This window comes from Papaver somniferum, chromosome 3 (assembly GCF_003573695.1).
Source record: "Papaver somniferum cultivar HN1 chromosome 3, ASM357369v1, whole genome shotgun sequence".
In the NCBI taxonomy this organism is placed as follows: domain Eukaryota; kingdom Viridiplantae; phylum Streptophyta; class Magnoliopsida; order Ranunculales; family Papaveraceae; genus Papaver; species Papaver somniferum.
The window spans coordinates 51326814-51342523 of NC_039360.1; the positions used below are offsets into that span (position 1 = coordinate 51326814).

General features: G+C 36.4%; 1 protein-coding gene across 1 annotated transcript; it reads left to right on the plus strand.

Moving 5' to 3' along the window:
- Positions 1-9946: 9946 nt before the first annotated feature.
- On the plus strand, positions 9947-15136 carry LOC113356134 (protein-tyrosine-phosphatase PTP1-like). The gene is made up of 8 exons (XM_026599157.1): positions 9947-10252; positions 11141-11237; positions 11381-11463; positions 11668-11808; positions 13242-13376; positions 13948-14096; positions 14204-14345; positions 14684-15136. The coding sequence occupies exons 1-8, from the start codon at positions 10055-10057 to the stop codon at positions 14753-14755; spliced, it is 1017 nt and encodes a 338-aa protein (XP_026454942.1). The 5' UTR covers positions 9947-10054; the 3' UTR covers positions 14756-15136.
- Positions 15137-15710: the final 574 nt, after the last annotated feature.

Consider the following 15710-nt stretch of genomic DNA (forward strand, 5'->3'; position numbering starts at 1 on the left):
GTATAATATGCACACGAGTGATTTCCCCAAAATAAAATAGTATATATAATAGCGAAACGGGGAAGAATCCGCCCTACTAGGTAATATTATAACGGGGAAGAAGCCACCCTACTATATATTACTTATATACTATCGAAACGGGGAAGAAGCCGCCCTACTATTATATTGAAACGGGGAAGAAGCCTCCCTACTAAATAATATTATAACGGGGAAGAAGCCACCATACTTAACTTAGCAAAGAGCCATGGGGAATCACAGACACTCCTTGCGGGGAAATCATACAACACATATTACACGCACATCAAGACACCATACAAGCATTTGCATAGATAGTATAACACATAAACGTGCCAAAAGTAATAAAGACTCATCATGCTTGCAATAGAAAGAATGCTCAATGGTTATAAGAAGGTTACAGAGTTCCCACCTGGATTGATGACAAGCCATGCCTACCTCGATATCCACAATCCACGGGTTCGTCTTTTGAATCGATCGTTGTTAATAAAGATTAACTTTTCTATTCGATTCATCATCAGAACAGCTTCACTTCATCAAATCAATAACAACCCTTCAATTCTTCATCCATTAGCAACACTATATCATCATCAGTTCTATACGAGCCCTAACTTCAGAAACCCTAACTTCAATTCAAGATTTACATCGCCTTCTTCTTCTCCTGAAGCCTAAACAACTTTAGTTCTAGCTTCATCTTCTTCGATTCATCAAGCTGACTAGTTTTCTATGAATAAATCACACAGAATAACTCAGTTCTTCTGAACTGAGATCGACAGAGAGAAGGAGAAGAGGGACAGAGAAGAAGAAGAAGAAGAAAGAGAAGAAAATAAGAGAAATGATTTTCTCTTCAACACGTAGAGGGATAAGACCAAGAAAAATTACTGAGGCACCCTTAATGGATAAGGGCAGCCAAGGCGGTCGGATGTAAAAATAACGATTTTTCCCTTCTAACTAAACTGATAAAATCTTCTTCGTCCGTTATCTGAATGACACGTTCGAGTAGTCTATTGCGCATAACTTTTCGAGACCTATCTAGTGATACTAGTTTCGTATCTAAATCGTTGTTAGATTAATTTCTATTAATTAAAATCTATGTTAACTAATCGAGTCATTAACGGTTAAATCTTCTCTTGACTAGTCTAATAGTGTTGACGAGCTTGAGGTTCCTTAGAGTTACAACCTGTAATATATAAAGGGGATTAACCTTAATATATGACCTAGGTTTCACAAGCTCATTAGTTCTTCGTCTTCAATCGATGAACGCCGTGAAGTCTAAAGCTCAACTACACTTTCTATCCTAATTCGAGACTTAGCTATAAGTAGACTAGAAATCAAGACTTATAGTTTTGGAAACTAAACTTGAAAAAAAAAGCTTGAGATAGCAGCGCTTGCGGGTTCGACCGAGAAGTGCTCTAACAAATTTAACCAGATGAGAAGTCGTCATCTTTTTCTTTTCAAGACGAATAAATAGGTTGATATATCCTGAGAGCTCCTCATAAAAATGTCTATCAATATCTGAGTCACCTTCATCGGAAAGTTCATCCAACTGTTCTTTTATGCGTGTTTCCCAGTTATTCAATGTTTCTTCATTACTTGAGGTGATTTCATGAAGGATTTCAGATATTAATTCAAACGCGATAGTTTTCTCAGGTGTCGGATCTAACCTTTGTTCAAAATCATCTGGTTGATTCTGAACTGGTGATACGTTACCAGATATAGCTTTTTCGTCCATATAGTCAGATTTCTTCAAAAACAGACTTATTAGGTCTTAGCTTTGCTTGCTCTAATACCAACTGAAACGCATGGGGTTCGAAATACACCACCAAGTTTTTTGTAGGCAATCTGTATGGACAAACTCAACAAAACTATGAGAGTAAAAACTCAATCAAGGAAAATGTCTAGAGTTCCATCTCTCTCTCTCGCTCTTGTTGTTAGAAGGGTACATTATTTATATGTCCTTGCTTTCGAAACCCAATAAATATATCCTAATACAACAATAAATATGTCCCTACTTTTTAATAACCTTATCCATTTAAAATTAGATTACTTTAATACCCTCACCCATATAATATTTTTCTTTATTTCAAAATGGAACAAATTTCTTCCTCTACCACTTCAGCACCACCACCAACATTCAACTACCATTCCACCACCACCGTTCAACGATCACCACCTACCAACCGCCACCACCAATAATATTCCACCACCACTCCTTCACCACCACCATTACACCACCACCAGTCCTCCACCACCACTAGTCCGTCGTCGCCGCCATCACTAGTCCGCCGCCGCCACCACTGTCGCCTCCACTGGTTCAGATATTTTTGTATCAACAACAGTATTTGATCCAAATAAAAATAGAACCAACGGTAGAAGTTGATCCAATTTAGGGGTCAACAACGGTAGTTGATCCAAAAAAAAATCAACATTAGAAGTTTATCCAATTTAGGGGATCAACAATGGTAGTTGATCCCCTAAATTGGATAAACAATGAAAGTTGATCCATGTAAATGGAGTGAACTTGGCGTAAGTCGAACACGCATCATCTGACATGGAGTCAGTTATGCTAGCATTGCACCACAAGTTCAACATTGGAAGGAATTTACATGATTTAAACTACAAGCATGATTTAAACTACAAGCATGAATCCAAGGAAATATTGTCAACAATAGGAGCTGAAAGAATCAACAACAATAGTTGATCCCATAAAAAATTGGGTCAACAACAAGAGTTGATCCCATAAATATTGGATCAACAACCGTAGTTGATCCATAAAAAATTGGGTCAATAATAGTAATTTATCCCATAAATTGGATCAACAACAGTATCTGATCCTGTAAAAACTGAAGTAAGTAGGTTTACTGAAAGGACAATTGCTATACCTGGAACACCATCAACAAATGCAACCAACATCATATCCAATCTCCACCACAATCACACTCAAACTCCACCACCAACATCTAGAACCACGAATATTTATTAAAAAAACACCACCAACCCCAAAAACATCGCCAACCCCACTGAATCTATTACCAACACACACCACCGCCATCACCACCACCACTACTGAATTTGATAGAAAAAATAAGATTTAGATAATAAGAGAATTAATGGTATGTATCACCATTTACATTAGCACTAGCAGAAACTTAAATAAGAGAATCAAGGTAGATAAAAAGTATCAGATTTAACCCTAAATCTCAAAACAAAAAAATAAAATAGATTTAGACAATACCTCCTCCACCGTCATCACCACCAGAACCATCACCACCATCATCATTATTACTTCTATGTTCAATAAATCAAAGAAGTTTACTCTAATCTGAAATCGTAACCTAAAATCAGAACTTCATCTATAATCGTAACCCAAAATTTGTTCTCGGTCCGTTTGAATATGATTTTAAATTTAATATAAAGTTGAAAAACAAACACAAAAACGTGTTAAATTTGTTGATACTAGAGGCGGAGGTGGTGATACTGACCGTTGTGGTAGCGATAAAGATAGAGGTGGTAGTGGAGCGATAAGGATGGTGCTGGTGTAGTTTTCGTCTAAGCATCAATGGAGAGGAGAAAGAATTGAAAAAGAAACGATTTTGGTTTTCTTAGACAATAACAATTAGATATGATAATATAAGAATAGGGTAGATTTGGAATAGTTATTTTTCTCTTAATGGGCCATGGATAAAATTATTGTGAAGAAGGATATATTTGAAGTCCGTCAGAACCAAGGACATATATTCAATTTCCACTTGTTAGAACGTTCACAGAACTGAATCCGTGAACCGAACTACAAAGAGAGTTCTTGGACAGTACCAAAGACCAATATCAAAGAATCAATCAAGTTTTATCCAATAAACAAGGTTGGACTTAGGTACTATGACTGATTAACGCACAACCTGTGATATTTAAATTATAAAGATAAACAATATAATGCGGAAAAAGAAATAACAAAGACACCAGAAGTTTTGTTAACGAGAAAACCGCAAATGCAGAAAAATCCCGGGACCTAGTCCAAATTGAACACCACACTGTATTAAACCGATATAGACGCTAGCCTACTACCAATTAACTTTTGTTTGGAATGTTGATAAGCCCTAAAAGGAAATCCACCGACTAAGGTACAATCGCGCTCCTTGCGCCTTTTGAATCTCGAAAGACTCTGCGCAAATGATTCCCTTAGCTGATGTCACCCACGCCTAAGAGTCGCTTCAACCTTAATTGAAGACTTTAAACCAAATTTGCCTCCCATAGATTAAGCCTATAATTGATTTCCTTATTTATGATCTAAACAGATGATTATATCAAACGATAGATCCAGGTGATGGAAATCGATAACAACTTAGAAAAAAATTGGCTATCCTCATAATCCAAACTTATGCAACCCGAAGTGCAGCCTAGATTATTATTCACCTCACAAATATAAAACTTACGGAATTAACAAAGTATGAGAGGAAGATACTTTGTTGATTACTATCTATCTTGATCGTTAGAGCAAGCTCTACAAACAATCAAGATCAGGATACTCAAGTTATCAAGATAAAAGATAATTGAACCTGACTTCACGAATCCCTGTGAAATCTTTATAGTCGCTAAACCCTAAAGGGTTTATGGAGAAGACGACTCTAGATACAACTAGGACACACTAAAAAGTAGTGTCGGGGTTCAAAGATCCAAGTTGCCAAGAGTTACCCTTATATAGACTTCAAAGTTTAGGTTGCTTTAGGTTTAAGTTAAGATAGCTTTGAAACCAAGAAAACAATATCCACCCTTAGATAAAAGCTTCGAATCTTAATCACATATACAAGATATACACTATGGTTAGGTAAAATGTAACCGAACCGTGTATAAAGACCATGTTTAACATGGTTAGCCGAAACTAGCCGATTTGAACTTTAAAGCTTAACATTTATTTTCATCTTCACTAAGACATTAATATTGAGTCACAATCATGTGATCAATTGAGTCTAGTGTTAATTAATTAAAATATCAAATGCAAATTACTTCATAAAAATAATTTAATCGCAATTGAATCATGATCGACATGGTTTGTAAATGTACAAGGTACAATTACTTAAACCGTTTGTGAATCGGCTGAGTCACAGTACGCGAACCGGTTTGCAAACTCACATGCAATTACCAAGTTCCGGAGTCTACATAACTTTCCTGTTGATAAACCGGTTTGCACATTTATGCAATTAACAAATTCCGGACTCTGCGGAACTTTTCAGTTCACATACCGGTTTGCAAACTAAGACCCAACTCAATGTTCTGGAGTCTACAAAAATTTTTAGTTCATGTACCGGTTTGCAAACTCTTATACCTTTGTCGGTTCCGGAGTTCACAGAATATTCAACTTGCGTACCGGTTTGGGTACTACATTGGTTCTAGAATATAGAATCGTTTTGGCTCGCAGACCGGTTTGATTATTTTAACCCGGTTCCTTACCATAGTTCCACAACTCTTTGTATAAGAATATACATACCTATCTGGACCACGAAACAAACATATTTTCCCATGATGTACATACGAAAATGCATATCACGCAAATCTGAAAGTCGATATATAACTACTCTGCTACGTGTACGAATACATGTAATACAACTTCATACATATAACAGTTTCTCAGTTTGTAAGACTGATAACACTGTCTTGTATTCCGAATATAGTAGTTCTATATTTCTCTAAATCAATTTCGAAACATTCCTGAATAAACCACAATGACACGTATCATTTTTCAGGCTATTTTTGAATGATGAACTTGAATCATGATTTGTTTCCGCCGAATTTGATCAAGTATGAACAAATATTCATTAAGCTTAGTCATTATATTTCGATAAATTCGTAAACTAAATGATTAGTTCTCGACTCGAAATTCTTGTCAATGCAAGCTAGTTTATTTATTTATACGACTATCGTCTCAAGATAGAAAAGTGAATATAACTTGAGAAATAGGTGGTTCAGTCTTCACTTACCTTTTGTTGATGAAGTTATCCAAAAACTTTGGTTGATCTTCGCCTTCAAGCAGTAGAACGCAAATTATGACTAGCTCATTTCTCAACTCCATTATCCTAGACCGAGACTTAACTAATTATAGACTATAAATCAAGATATAGGTTTGACAACAAGCTTGATATAGCAACACTTGTGAGTTCGACCGAGAAATGCTCTAATAAAAGTTCATAATGAGTTTTCAAGTTAGTTTTTTATGTCCATGAACTGATTTGCTCAAACCAAGTAGCCTCGAGTTTTAGAACTAAATTTGAATACCAAACTTGACATACCAATGGTTGTTGGGTTTAACCGGTCAATGCTCTGAAAACATGATAAAATTTTCCAAGGTGTGTCAGATATATTTTATTGCAATAGAATTGGTGGTGTACTCGGTACCCTCGTTGTTTTAGTCATGGTTGAGATCATTCATGGACCAATCTCGTATCTTATTAGACTTAGAAACTTAATTCGAGTCTGCACAAACTTTGAACCATGTTAGAGAAAAAAACTTTTTCTGAAATGATTTCAAAGTACGCATTCATCCCTAGATACATATATTTAGTTTCCCAAATTTCAACACTAATCAATGACAAGAGTCTTACTACGTTATTTCAAAATCATGAAAGTATAGAAAACTACAATATATAACTTAAAATACACTAAGTTGTACAAACAACTAATGTATATCATTTTATTATGATACTTAGATCATAATAATGATCAAGTCACTTATCTATTAAATCCATGTAAACAAACTTCGCATGTTATATTTTCAATAAATATAATAGTAACAACCAATGATCATAACACTAATCAATAACAAGAGTCATATTAAAGTTATGTCAAAATCATGAAAGTATGGAAAACTACACTACATAATGTGATACAATAAGCTGCAGAAACAACCAATGTATACCCTTCCTTTGACATTTAGATCATATGAATAATCAAGTCATTTAAACAACTAAAGCCATCTAAATAAACTTCGCATATTATTTTTTGATGAATATGACTGAAAGAACTTGATAATAATGAACAAGTCAAAATCAATAGTTATCGGCCTTAATTTGAAGTATGATGTCTTCGTCTCTCTTCAATACATCTTCAGGTCTTCAATGAGTAACTAGATATTGTCTCAATATTTTTATGTCATAACTCTAAACTAGCTAAACTTGACGACCAGATTTGACATATCAACGCTTGGTGGGTCAAATCGATTAGTGCTCTCACATATGGAGCATCAACCATATGTTTATCATGCTGCAATGGATTTAAGTCCGCAAACCATTTACTCTTACAATGTCATGTGACCCATGCCATATTCTTTGTTTGTCTACTTAGTCTGAAACTATAGGACATTGATACATGCTCTCTGATGGAATTTTTGGTATCATGGCTCAATGTGCAAGATGACAATTACACTTTAAACTTGGGAGTGTGCATGATATAGGAAATATGAAAACATAGAAACCAATTGGTTTTTAGACTAGAAACCAATAAAACATTCAATATGTCATTTCTCATAGCATGTACTTGTTGATGGTGGTTTTTCAACAAGGGTCTAAATTGTTACATTTCCTCTACCCAGCTGCAGAAACATGAAATAAATATATAGAATTCCTGATATGGCATCAAAATTATAGACTCGTACTTCTACATTATGTTCCGCAAGAGAATTGAGAATGTATATCCAATTAATGGCTATAAATCCTATAGATTTCTTATATATGTATATGCATGCAAAGTTTATGAGCTTCACTCGGCTGAACACTTGTTACTTTATGTTTAACCATACATACTATCATGTATAAATCAGTTTACAGTGTTGATACAAATTATAGATATTCAGAGTGAGTTTCTATGCCATTTTTGGATAAAAGTACTATTAGAAGCATACTGTTTAGTACAAAGTTGTATTGAACATTCCTTCGAGTCTCAGAACTTCAACGGCTGGATTATTTGAAGATGTTTGGTGTACATTGCAACCTTAACCAAACAGATGCCAACATCAGATCTCGTGCAACGAGAAACTCTAAGAAGGTCATGGCCAAGGTACTAACAAAGTGTTAGCGCCAGCAGCATTGGCCAAGCACTATCTCCAAGTTCTCAGGCCAAGTTGGCCAGCGCCAGCATAAAGCCAAGCTTCCAGCGCCATCTAACATTTTCATGTTGTCCCTAGCGCCAACCAACATCCTCGTCCGCATCAACGTCCCATGTTTTACCCAACAACAACCCATGCCATCCCAGCAACGACCTATGTGTCCGGGACAACATCTAATGCATGTCCGTCCATGCCAACAGCTAATGCATGTTTGTTCGTGCCAACAGTCAATGGATGTCTGTCCATGGAAACATCAAATGCATATCCGTTTTTGGCAGCAATTAATGCCTATTAGTCCTGTGCAGCAGGTTATGCCTATCCGTCCTTGGAAGCAGCTTCATCCCTAGCAGCATCCAATGCTTGTCCATCCCTAGAAGCATCCAATGCTTGTCCATCCCTAGCAGCATCCAATGCTCGTCTGTGGCAACGACCTATGCTCGTCTGCGTCAGCTCAAAGTCGTTACCAGCGACATCCAAGGCCATTTCCGGCATCAACAGCACTAGGCCAAGCCGCAACCAACCTACTCGTTTGCGGAAACAACTCTTACCTCTGCATCGGTGCCATATTTCACCTCTCTCCAAGATTGGGAGCTAGCGATCCTAACCATCCTTATCTCTCGGCCTTGGCCAAGCTTGTCCATCCTTATCTCTCGGCCTTGACCAAGCTATCTTAGGTCATAGTACCCCGGCCAGCTTTCAACTCGGTCATGTCCAAGCTACAACCAAGTTATCCTGGGACACATCACCGTGGCCATAATTAATGAAGTCATGACTTGGCCAAAACAAGAAGTAGTCCATGACTCCACTAATTCGTACGAAAAAAATCAAAACATGTTATATGGGGGATTTTCCATGGGGTACAACAACATGCGGCGTGGAAACACCCCATGATGAGAAAGTGACGAGTAGTGGTAACAGTTTAGAGCAGTTGAAGGAATGATGAAGTGGTAGTCTAGAAGCTTCCCTAGTAATTTTGACATGGCTCTACCGTTACATCCACGATCTCCATTTCTCCATCCCTTCACTACCTCCACTACTTAGAGGAAACAATTTCTGACCTTTACAATTATAAATAGACTCCTTTATCAATTCAAAAAAAAAAAGAACAAGCTTACAACTCTCAAGCGCTGGTCTTTCATAGTTTGACAACCTTACACACACATAAGCTCTGGTCCTCAAATTTCTTTGCTTTCCCTCCCCTAAGATCAACCCATCTTCTCTCTTTGTAACCGAAACAAAACGTGGACGACCAACTTCTTGGTTTAGGCTCGTTTTGTACGATTTTGATTCTCGAACCTAAAAAAAAGTACTTCAATAGTACATTGTTCATGCTAGAACCAAATTTTAGGCATAAACAATACTTATTCAACATCTACCACTAGCAAGAAGAAAAAAGTTAAATACATGCATGGTGCAAGCACCAACCAGTTAAATTCAGTAAGTAGAAATGCACAACAACAATGCCCTCCACCTGCAAATACAATAAAAATCAATGTAAATGCAGCTTGGATAACTACAACCTCCTTTTGTATTCTTATTTTAATTCTTTTTGCGGATTTTATGTTTGGCTGATTTTTTTTGTTTTTGTTTTGAGCAAGGTAAACCAACTTATATATCATAGAAAGCGAATTAACATCATGTTCTAAGGGAGAAATTAACAAGTCTAGTGGATTATACCACTATTCCCCACTAAGATTAAACCTACAAGCAGCCTCAGCAGCCTCAGCAGCTGTGAGCACAGAAGAGCCAAGCACCAGGGTCCGGGGGCCAGGCGCCCATTCCAACAGATGTTAGAGGTGCCTTCGGTAGAAAGCAGAGAGAAAGAGGGAGACAGTGAGAGAGAGAGAGTGTGTGGGAGTGGGTGCGCAAAAGGGAAACACGGAAAAAAAGAAAAAGACGGGGAATATAGTGGGCTCTCTCTGTCTTAGCAGCCGGAGGTCTGCTGCAATGGCTGCCACTTCTGCTGGAAAATCATCCATTTCTTCTCCTCCACCTCCTACTCAATCCTTCAATTTCTCTTCTGATCCTCCTCCTAAACTTGTTCTCTCTAAAGATCAGTTATTCTACTCCTCTGATGCCATCAAAACATTGAAGGAGAAGACTGGATCTCCCGATAAGATTGAACAGGAATTCGATCGCTTGCAGGTATAATCACTCCCTTCCTCTCGTTCTAGTATTTTGATTCCGTAGATTTTTGAAGAGCATTAAGAATATCATTTAGTGTCGATTGGAGAAAATGAAAAGAGATATGAAAAAGGGGAATTATATGTAGGTAAAACTGAACAATTTTTAAGATGGAATAAATTTTAGTTGTTTTTTTTTTTTTTTTTGGGTACTTCGAATGTTTCTGGCTAGAAATTTGTTTTTCATGATAGCTAATGCCTTTTGAGTATGGAAACATAAGTGAATTGATTTTGCAATGCTTAGTTAGAGAGATTTCTCATCTTGGAGCTTTGACTACTACATTATCTGTTTTGCTATGTGGCTACAAGCCATTTACATTAGCAATTTTGAGAGTCTTGCTTTGAAAGTTTGGGTACTTCAAATTCCTTCTTAAGCAAATAACCTATTTTTCAAAATGTAAGTTGATAGCTTCTACCAGTATACACACGCATACAACAGTGACATTCTAATTTCCGTTGGTTGATGGATTTTACATTGTTTTAATCAATGGGTGGCACACTATAGTATAGAGACAACTCGGTGGAACCTAAGCATCCTGGTAATAAAAGTATGAACAAACCAGTGCAAGGAAATACGAAGATGGTGCCAATAGGACTAGAATACCAATTCCTATCGCTCTCTGTTGGATAGCATAATGGAACACGAGTCTTATTATCTGTCATAGTTAGACACTTTAAGACTACTGATTAAGAAAATAGCTTTTGCGCATTTCCATAGTTTGTGTATTCTTCTGTGAATTAGTATTTCCTGTTGTTTTCTAACATATGCACTCTACCTTGCTATAGTTTATCTGCCAATGTTAATGCATATTTGCTTACAGCACTAAATCTGTAAATATCCTGGACACAGGCCAACAGATTTAAGAAAGTTGCTGTGACACAAAGCTGCAGAGAAGCTCTTCAGAATGTCAATCTGTCCAAAAACCGTTACACAGATGTCATCCCATGTATAGTGGCCCACTCAAGTTTTTCTGTCCAGAAGTTGAAACTGATTAACCAGCCACAAAGAAACAAATGCTTTTTACTTGCTATATTCCTTTTTGTAAGGAACACATGATTAATATGTATGTATTTTATCATTGATTTTCAGTTGATGAAAACAGGGTTGTGCTCAAGTCATCCAAGGGTACCAGATCATCAGGAAGGGATTATATCAATGCTAGCTTTGTCGAGGTATACATCTCTATATACTTTAGAATGATGAACTGAGTATTGGGATTGTTCTATACTAGAACATTTCAACAGACTTGTTATACTGTCAACTCATGCACCTCTGGGGCCTTTTTTACTCGTAATCTTTGGCTTATGAGAGTTACTTTGTGGTAAGGATAGCTATATTTATGTGCTTAAATATTAAGTAGTTTCTCTTAAATATAGGTTGGTTCCAGTGAATCCATTTCACAGTTTATAGCCACACAAGGTCCGCTACCACAGACTTGTGAAGACTTCTGGGAGATGGTAATCCAGTATCACTGCCCAGTTATTGTAATGCTTACTCGGTTGGTCGACAATTACAAGGTATTCATTGTCTCAGGCTGTTGTTAGCTTATATCTATACCATTTTGATGCCAACTTAGTTAGTAAACTGTATTCTTAATTATCGTTATTTATTTAATGGAAGTATAAGGGTATGTCCAATGTACTGGTAAGAGGCGACTTGGTTGGAATTATCTATTATGTGTTCTTTTGAATTCTTCAGACACTAGCTTGTTCTCTCTAGATACTAGATAATCCATTTTTGTTTTAGACTAAAAGACCTAAGCGATTCTTTAAAGGAATAATTCCCCCCCTTATTTCTTTTACCTCTAAAAGAAGACCCATCTTTTCATTCTACAAATGATATTTATTAATAGGATTCCATTTTGTCTTTAGTTGAACTCTTCAGTGACTTACAGTGTTATTATACACATATTAACAAATTGAATTGGGGTCACCAATGTTTTTGTGGGATAACATGATGATTAACTTATGATGTAGGATGATGTCCTTGCCACATTCCTCATTCCATTCTAAAACTGTAATATTAATTTGATGAGTGGGAAATCCATAAATTACACAACGTTATTCTAAAATTAGAATTTTAGAATGATATGATTTTCAATGAGGATGATGTATGGGACGAACAGTTCATTCACTGGAAATCAGGCATAGGGTAAAGGCCTTATGGCCCATGAAAACCCTCAGCTAATAAGCTTCGCTCACAAACTTAAGTACTTAACCGCAAGTATTTTTGTTGTCTAGGGTGTGTAGGCCTGGATAAATAATAGGGATATAAAAACACAGTTGTATTACAAAATGTGGGAGTGATGCTACCTGTACTTTGAACTTTTGTTCTGCTGATGATTCTTTTTAAAGTGTCGGTACTTATTTGCTGAGGAAATTTCTCTTCCCATCAACATATGCCATTTTCATGTTGGTTAGGTTTTGCTGTTTTTCTTGTTGACCATGTCTGTCAGGTACTGCATGCTATTGAATCTTCTTTGTGATTTTTTGTGCCTTCTGAATTTCTTGGCTATTCTCTGGCTTCTGGTTTGTCATAATAGCTGAAAGTGCTTAACACTCTAATTTATGAAAATGACAACCATTTATTGCTTATGAAATTACTAATTGTAACCTGTGTCGCAAGTGATACTGCGAAAAAGAATTCCTCAAATTTAGGCGTCAAATGTAGTGGATCCTTTTACAAATTTAGGTCTAGATTCATTTGGTCTGTTAGATCCCAAGAGCCTTCAGTGACATTCTGGATCCAAGCCGTTCTAGTTTATTATATAGACTCCATTCCTTGTTCGCCTTGTTTGCCTTTCGTTTTTTCCCAACCATCCGTTACTTATTTCATACCATTCCTGTGATTTATGATCTTGATCTTTGCTAAGTACTTTTTGTTTTTTTTTCCATAACATGTAATCTGGTGTATGTTCTCTTTCTTTCTTATGCTGAAATGCTCTTTGCAGACTGTCAAATGTGGAGATTATTTTAATTCGGAAGATAGGCCAAGAGAATTTGGTAATATTCAAGTCACCACGAAATGGACAAGAAAAACTGACACTTCATTAGTCTTACGTTGTTTGGAGGTGAAGTATAAACAGGTAAGATAAATCTTGTAAGTCTCTTCGTTTTTTTCTCATCACTAAAAATAAACCTCAACGTAATGTGAAGGGACAAACTGCAGTGAATACGTGCATGGTAGTTATAAGAACCCTTGTAACGAGTCTAATGACATCATTTAGCAACTATTACTACTAAATTGAAGTACATCGCATGCTTAAGATACAGTTCTTTTTTTTATGCTTAAGATATAGTTGACATAAAAAAAAAATGTGCAAAAAAAGTTGAGATATTGTGGACAGGTCATAATGTGAATATGTTGAATTTACAGCTGTATAGTCGTTAATCAAATAATGTGAGGCTTGATTTTCCTTGAATTCCAGTAATGAAAATAAGAACCAATATTTCTAAGATCTTGCAGTATATTATTTTAAATTGCATCAGAAACAATTTTCTTTTTCATGGCCAAATCTGAAAATGAATTGTACTACTCCAAGTCTCATGATTTCTAGTTGCCGTTTGTTTATTCATCTTCATGGATTATCTTGTCGATTAGATCAAATTAAAGGTATTACTCTATGCTATCTGTCCTGTAACTCTTTGTTTGATTAGTCAGAAGAGCCTGTCCACACTGTCCTTCACATTCAATATCCTGGATGGCCTGATCATGGAGTCCCGAACGACACACTTGCAGTTCGTGAAATTGTGAAAAGGATATATCACATACCCCCTGGTCTCGGCCCCATAGTTGTCCACTGCAGGTTTACTCATTATGACTTTACCATTCCCTAATGTTTTAAATTGATGAGGAGCGGTAAGATCAGAAACCCATACACATCTTTCTGACATTTTTTTGTCCTCTTCTCAGTGCAGGTATTGGGAGAACGGGTGCATTTTGTACAATTCTTAATACGATCCAAAGAATCCTTGATGGAAATATGACTGCTGTAAATCTTGGTGATACTGTCAGCATCTTCAGATCTCAGCGTATCGGAATGGTGCAAACAATGGTATCTTCTTAGATCTCACCCTATATGTTTGAAAATTTGGTATTTCATCTTGTTTGTTAAAGTTGGGAGTACAATGTGGAGAGAGAGAGAGAGTGGAAAACTAGGTAAGCTTACTAAAAGGGTGTATGATCATTCATTTCGCTCATGTGAAAACATAGGATTTTTACAACCTCATGTACCTTCAGATTTGACAGTACAATGGTTGAGAATTTTGGACTTCTCTGATGGAAAGAGTGTTAGGATCCAAATAATCAAGAGTAACTTGTCTCTGAGATTTGCATTTGCTTTCCAAGTATTTGAACTTTTGCTGAATTTTGTCAATTTCTGACGTTTATTAGGAACAGTACATTTTTTGCTATAATGCCATAATTGATGAGTTGGAGGATCTTACATCAGACTCCAATATTTAGCAAGAGGAACTCCTCTCAGGAATGGGCTACAATGTGATGGCGATTCTTTGACAGTTCTGGTAAGGGAAATTTGATACTCCAAAGGTTCATATACTAAGTAATGCATTTGAGAAGTGGCGCATAATCATTCATACATATTTCAAGGAGGATGGTATTCTAAATTTGTTAGGCCCATGAATCTAAAAGCAGGCGACGAGGTTGGAAATATGTTGTGTAATCCTAAGACTAATTTCTTTGTTTTCAAGCTACTGAACAAACACGCTTGAACTGTGAATGTTAATTTATCTCATGCTAATTTTGTTTGTGATGATTTTTTTTTGTAATTGTTGGATTCATGTGACTAAGTTTATTTAGTTCTTCAGACGTTGTTTTTGTCAGTTATCTTTGGTATCATCAGAATAATCAAGTGCTATCATGACTCCATAACTGACAAATAAGAATCCTTTTGTCATGAATCTCCATCAGAGTTTGTCAAGAAGGAAGGGTTTTGCTTATACATTAGGCCCTTATAATTTCATATGACAGTAATCTTTTGAATAACAACCAGCAAGGACTTGAAGAAACAATTAATTGCTCAAATTTCTATTGCCCGCTAACATTCAGTCAGTTTACTGTTGTGGGCCGGGAGGCTCAAGCTTAAAAGTTCCAACAAAATGGTGCACCAAGTGCTGCCTATGAACCATCAAGGGGTGTGAGACAGGTGACCCATTGTCACCCTATTTGTTTATCATTGTAATGGAAGCTTTCTCTAGGCAGTTGCATCATGCTAAACAAATGAGTCAAATTGAGGGTATCAAAATTGCTCCAGGTGCACCATCAATCTCAGATTTATTTTTTGCGGATGATTGCTTACTATTTTTAAATGTTGATCTTCACAATGTTAACTATGTGCTGAAAATCATTGAAGATTTTAAAAATGCTTCTGGTCAGTTGGTTAACTTCAATAAATATAGTG

Excerpts from the sequence above, each read along its gene's own strand:
- LOC113356134 (XM_026599157.1), top strand. The coding sequence starts at position 10,055 with ATGGCTGCCACTTCTGCTGGAAAATCATCCATTTCTTCTCCTCCACCT. Across the intron at positions 11,238-11,380 it reads TTACACAGATGTCATCCCAT|TTGATGAAAACAGGGTTGTG; the intron begins GTATAGTGGCCC and ends ATTGATTTTCAG. Across the intron at positions 11,809-13,241 it reads GGTTGGTCGACAATTACAAG|ACTGTCAAATGTGGAGATTA; the intron begins GTATTCATTGTC and ends TGCTCTTTGCAG.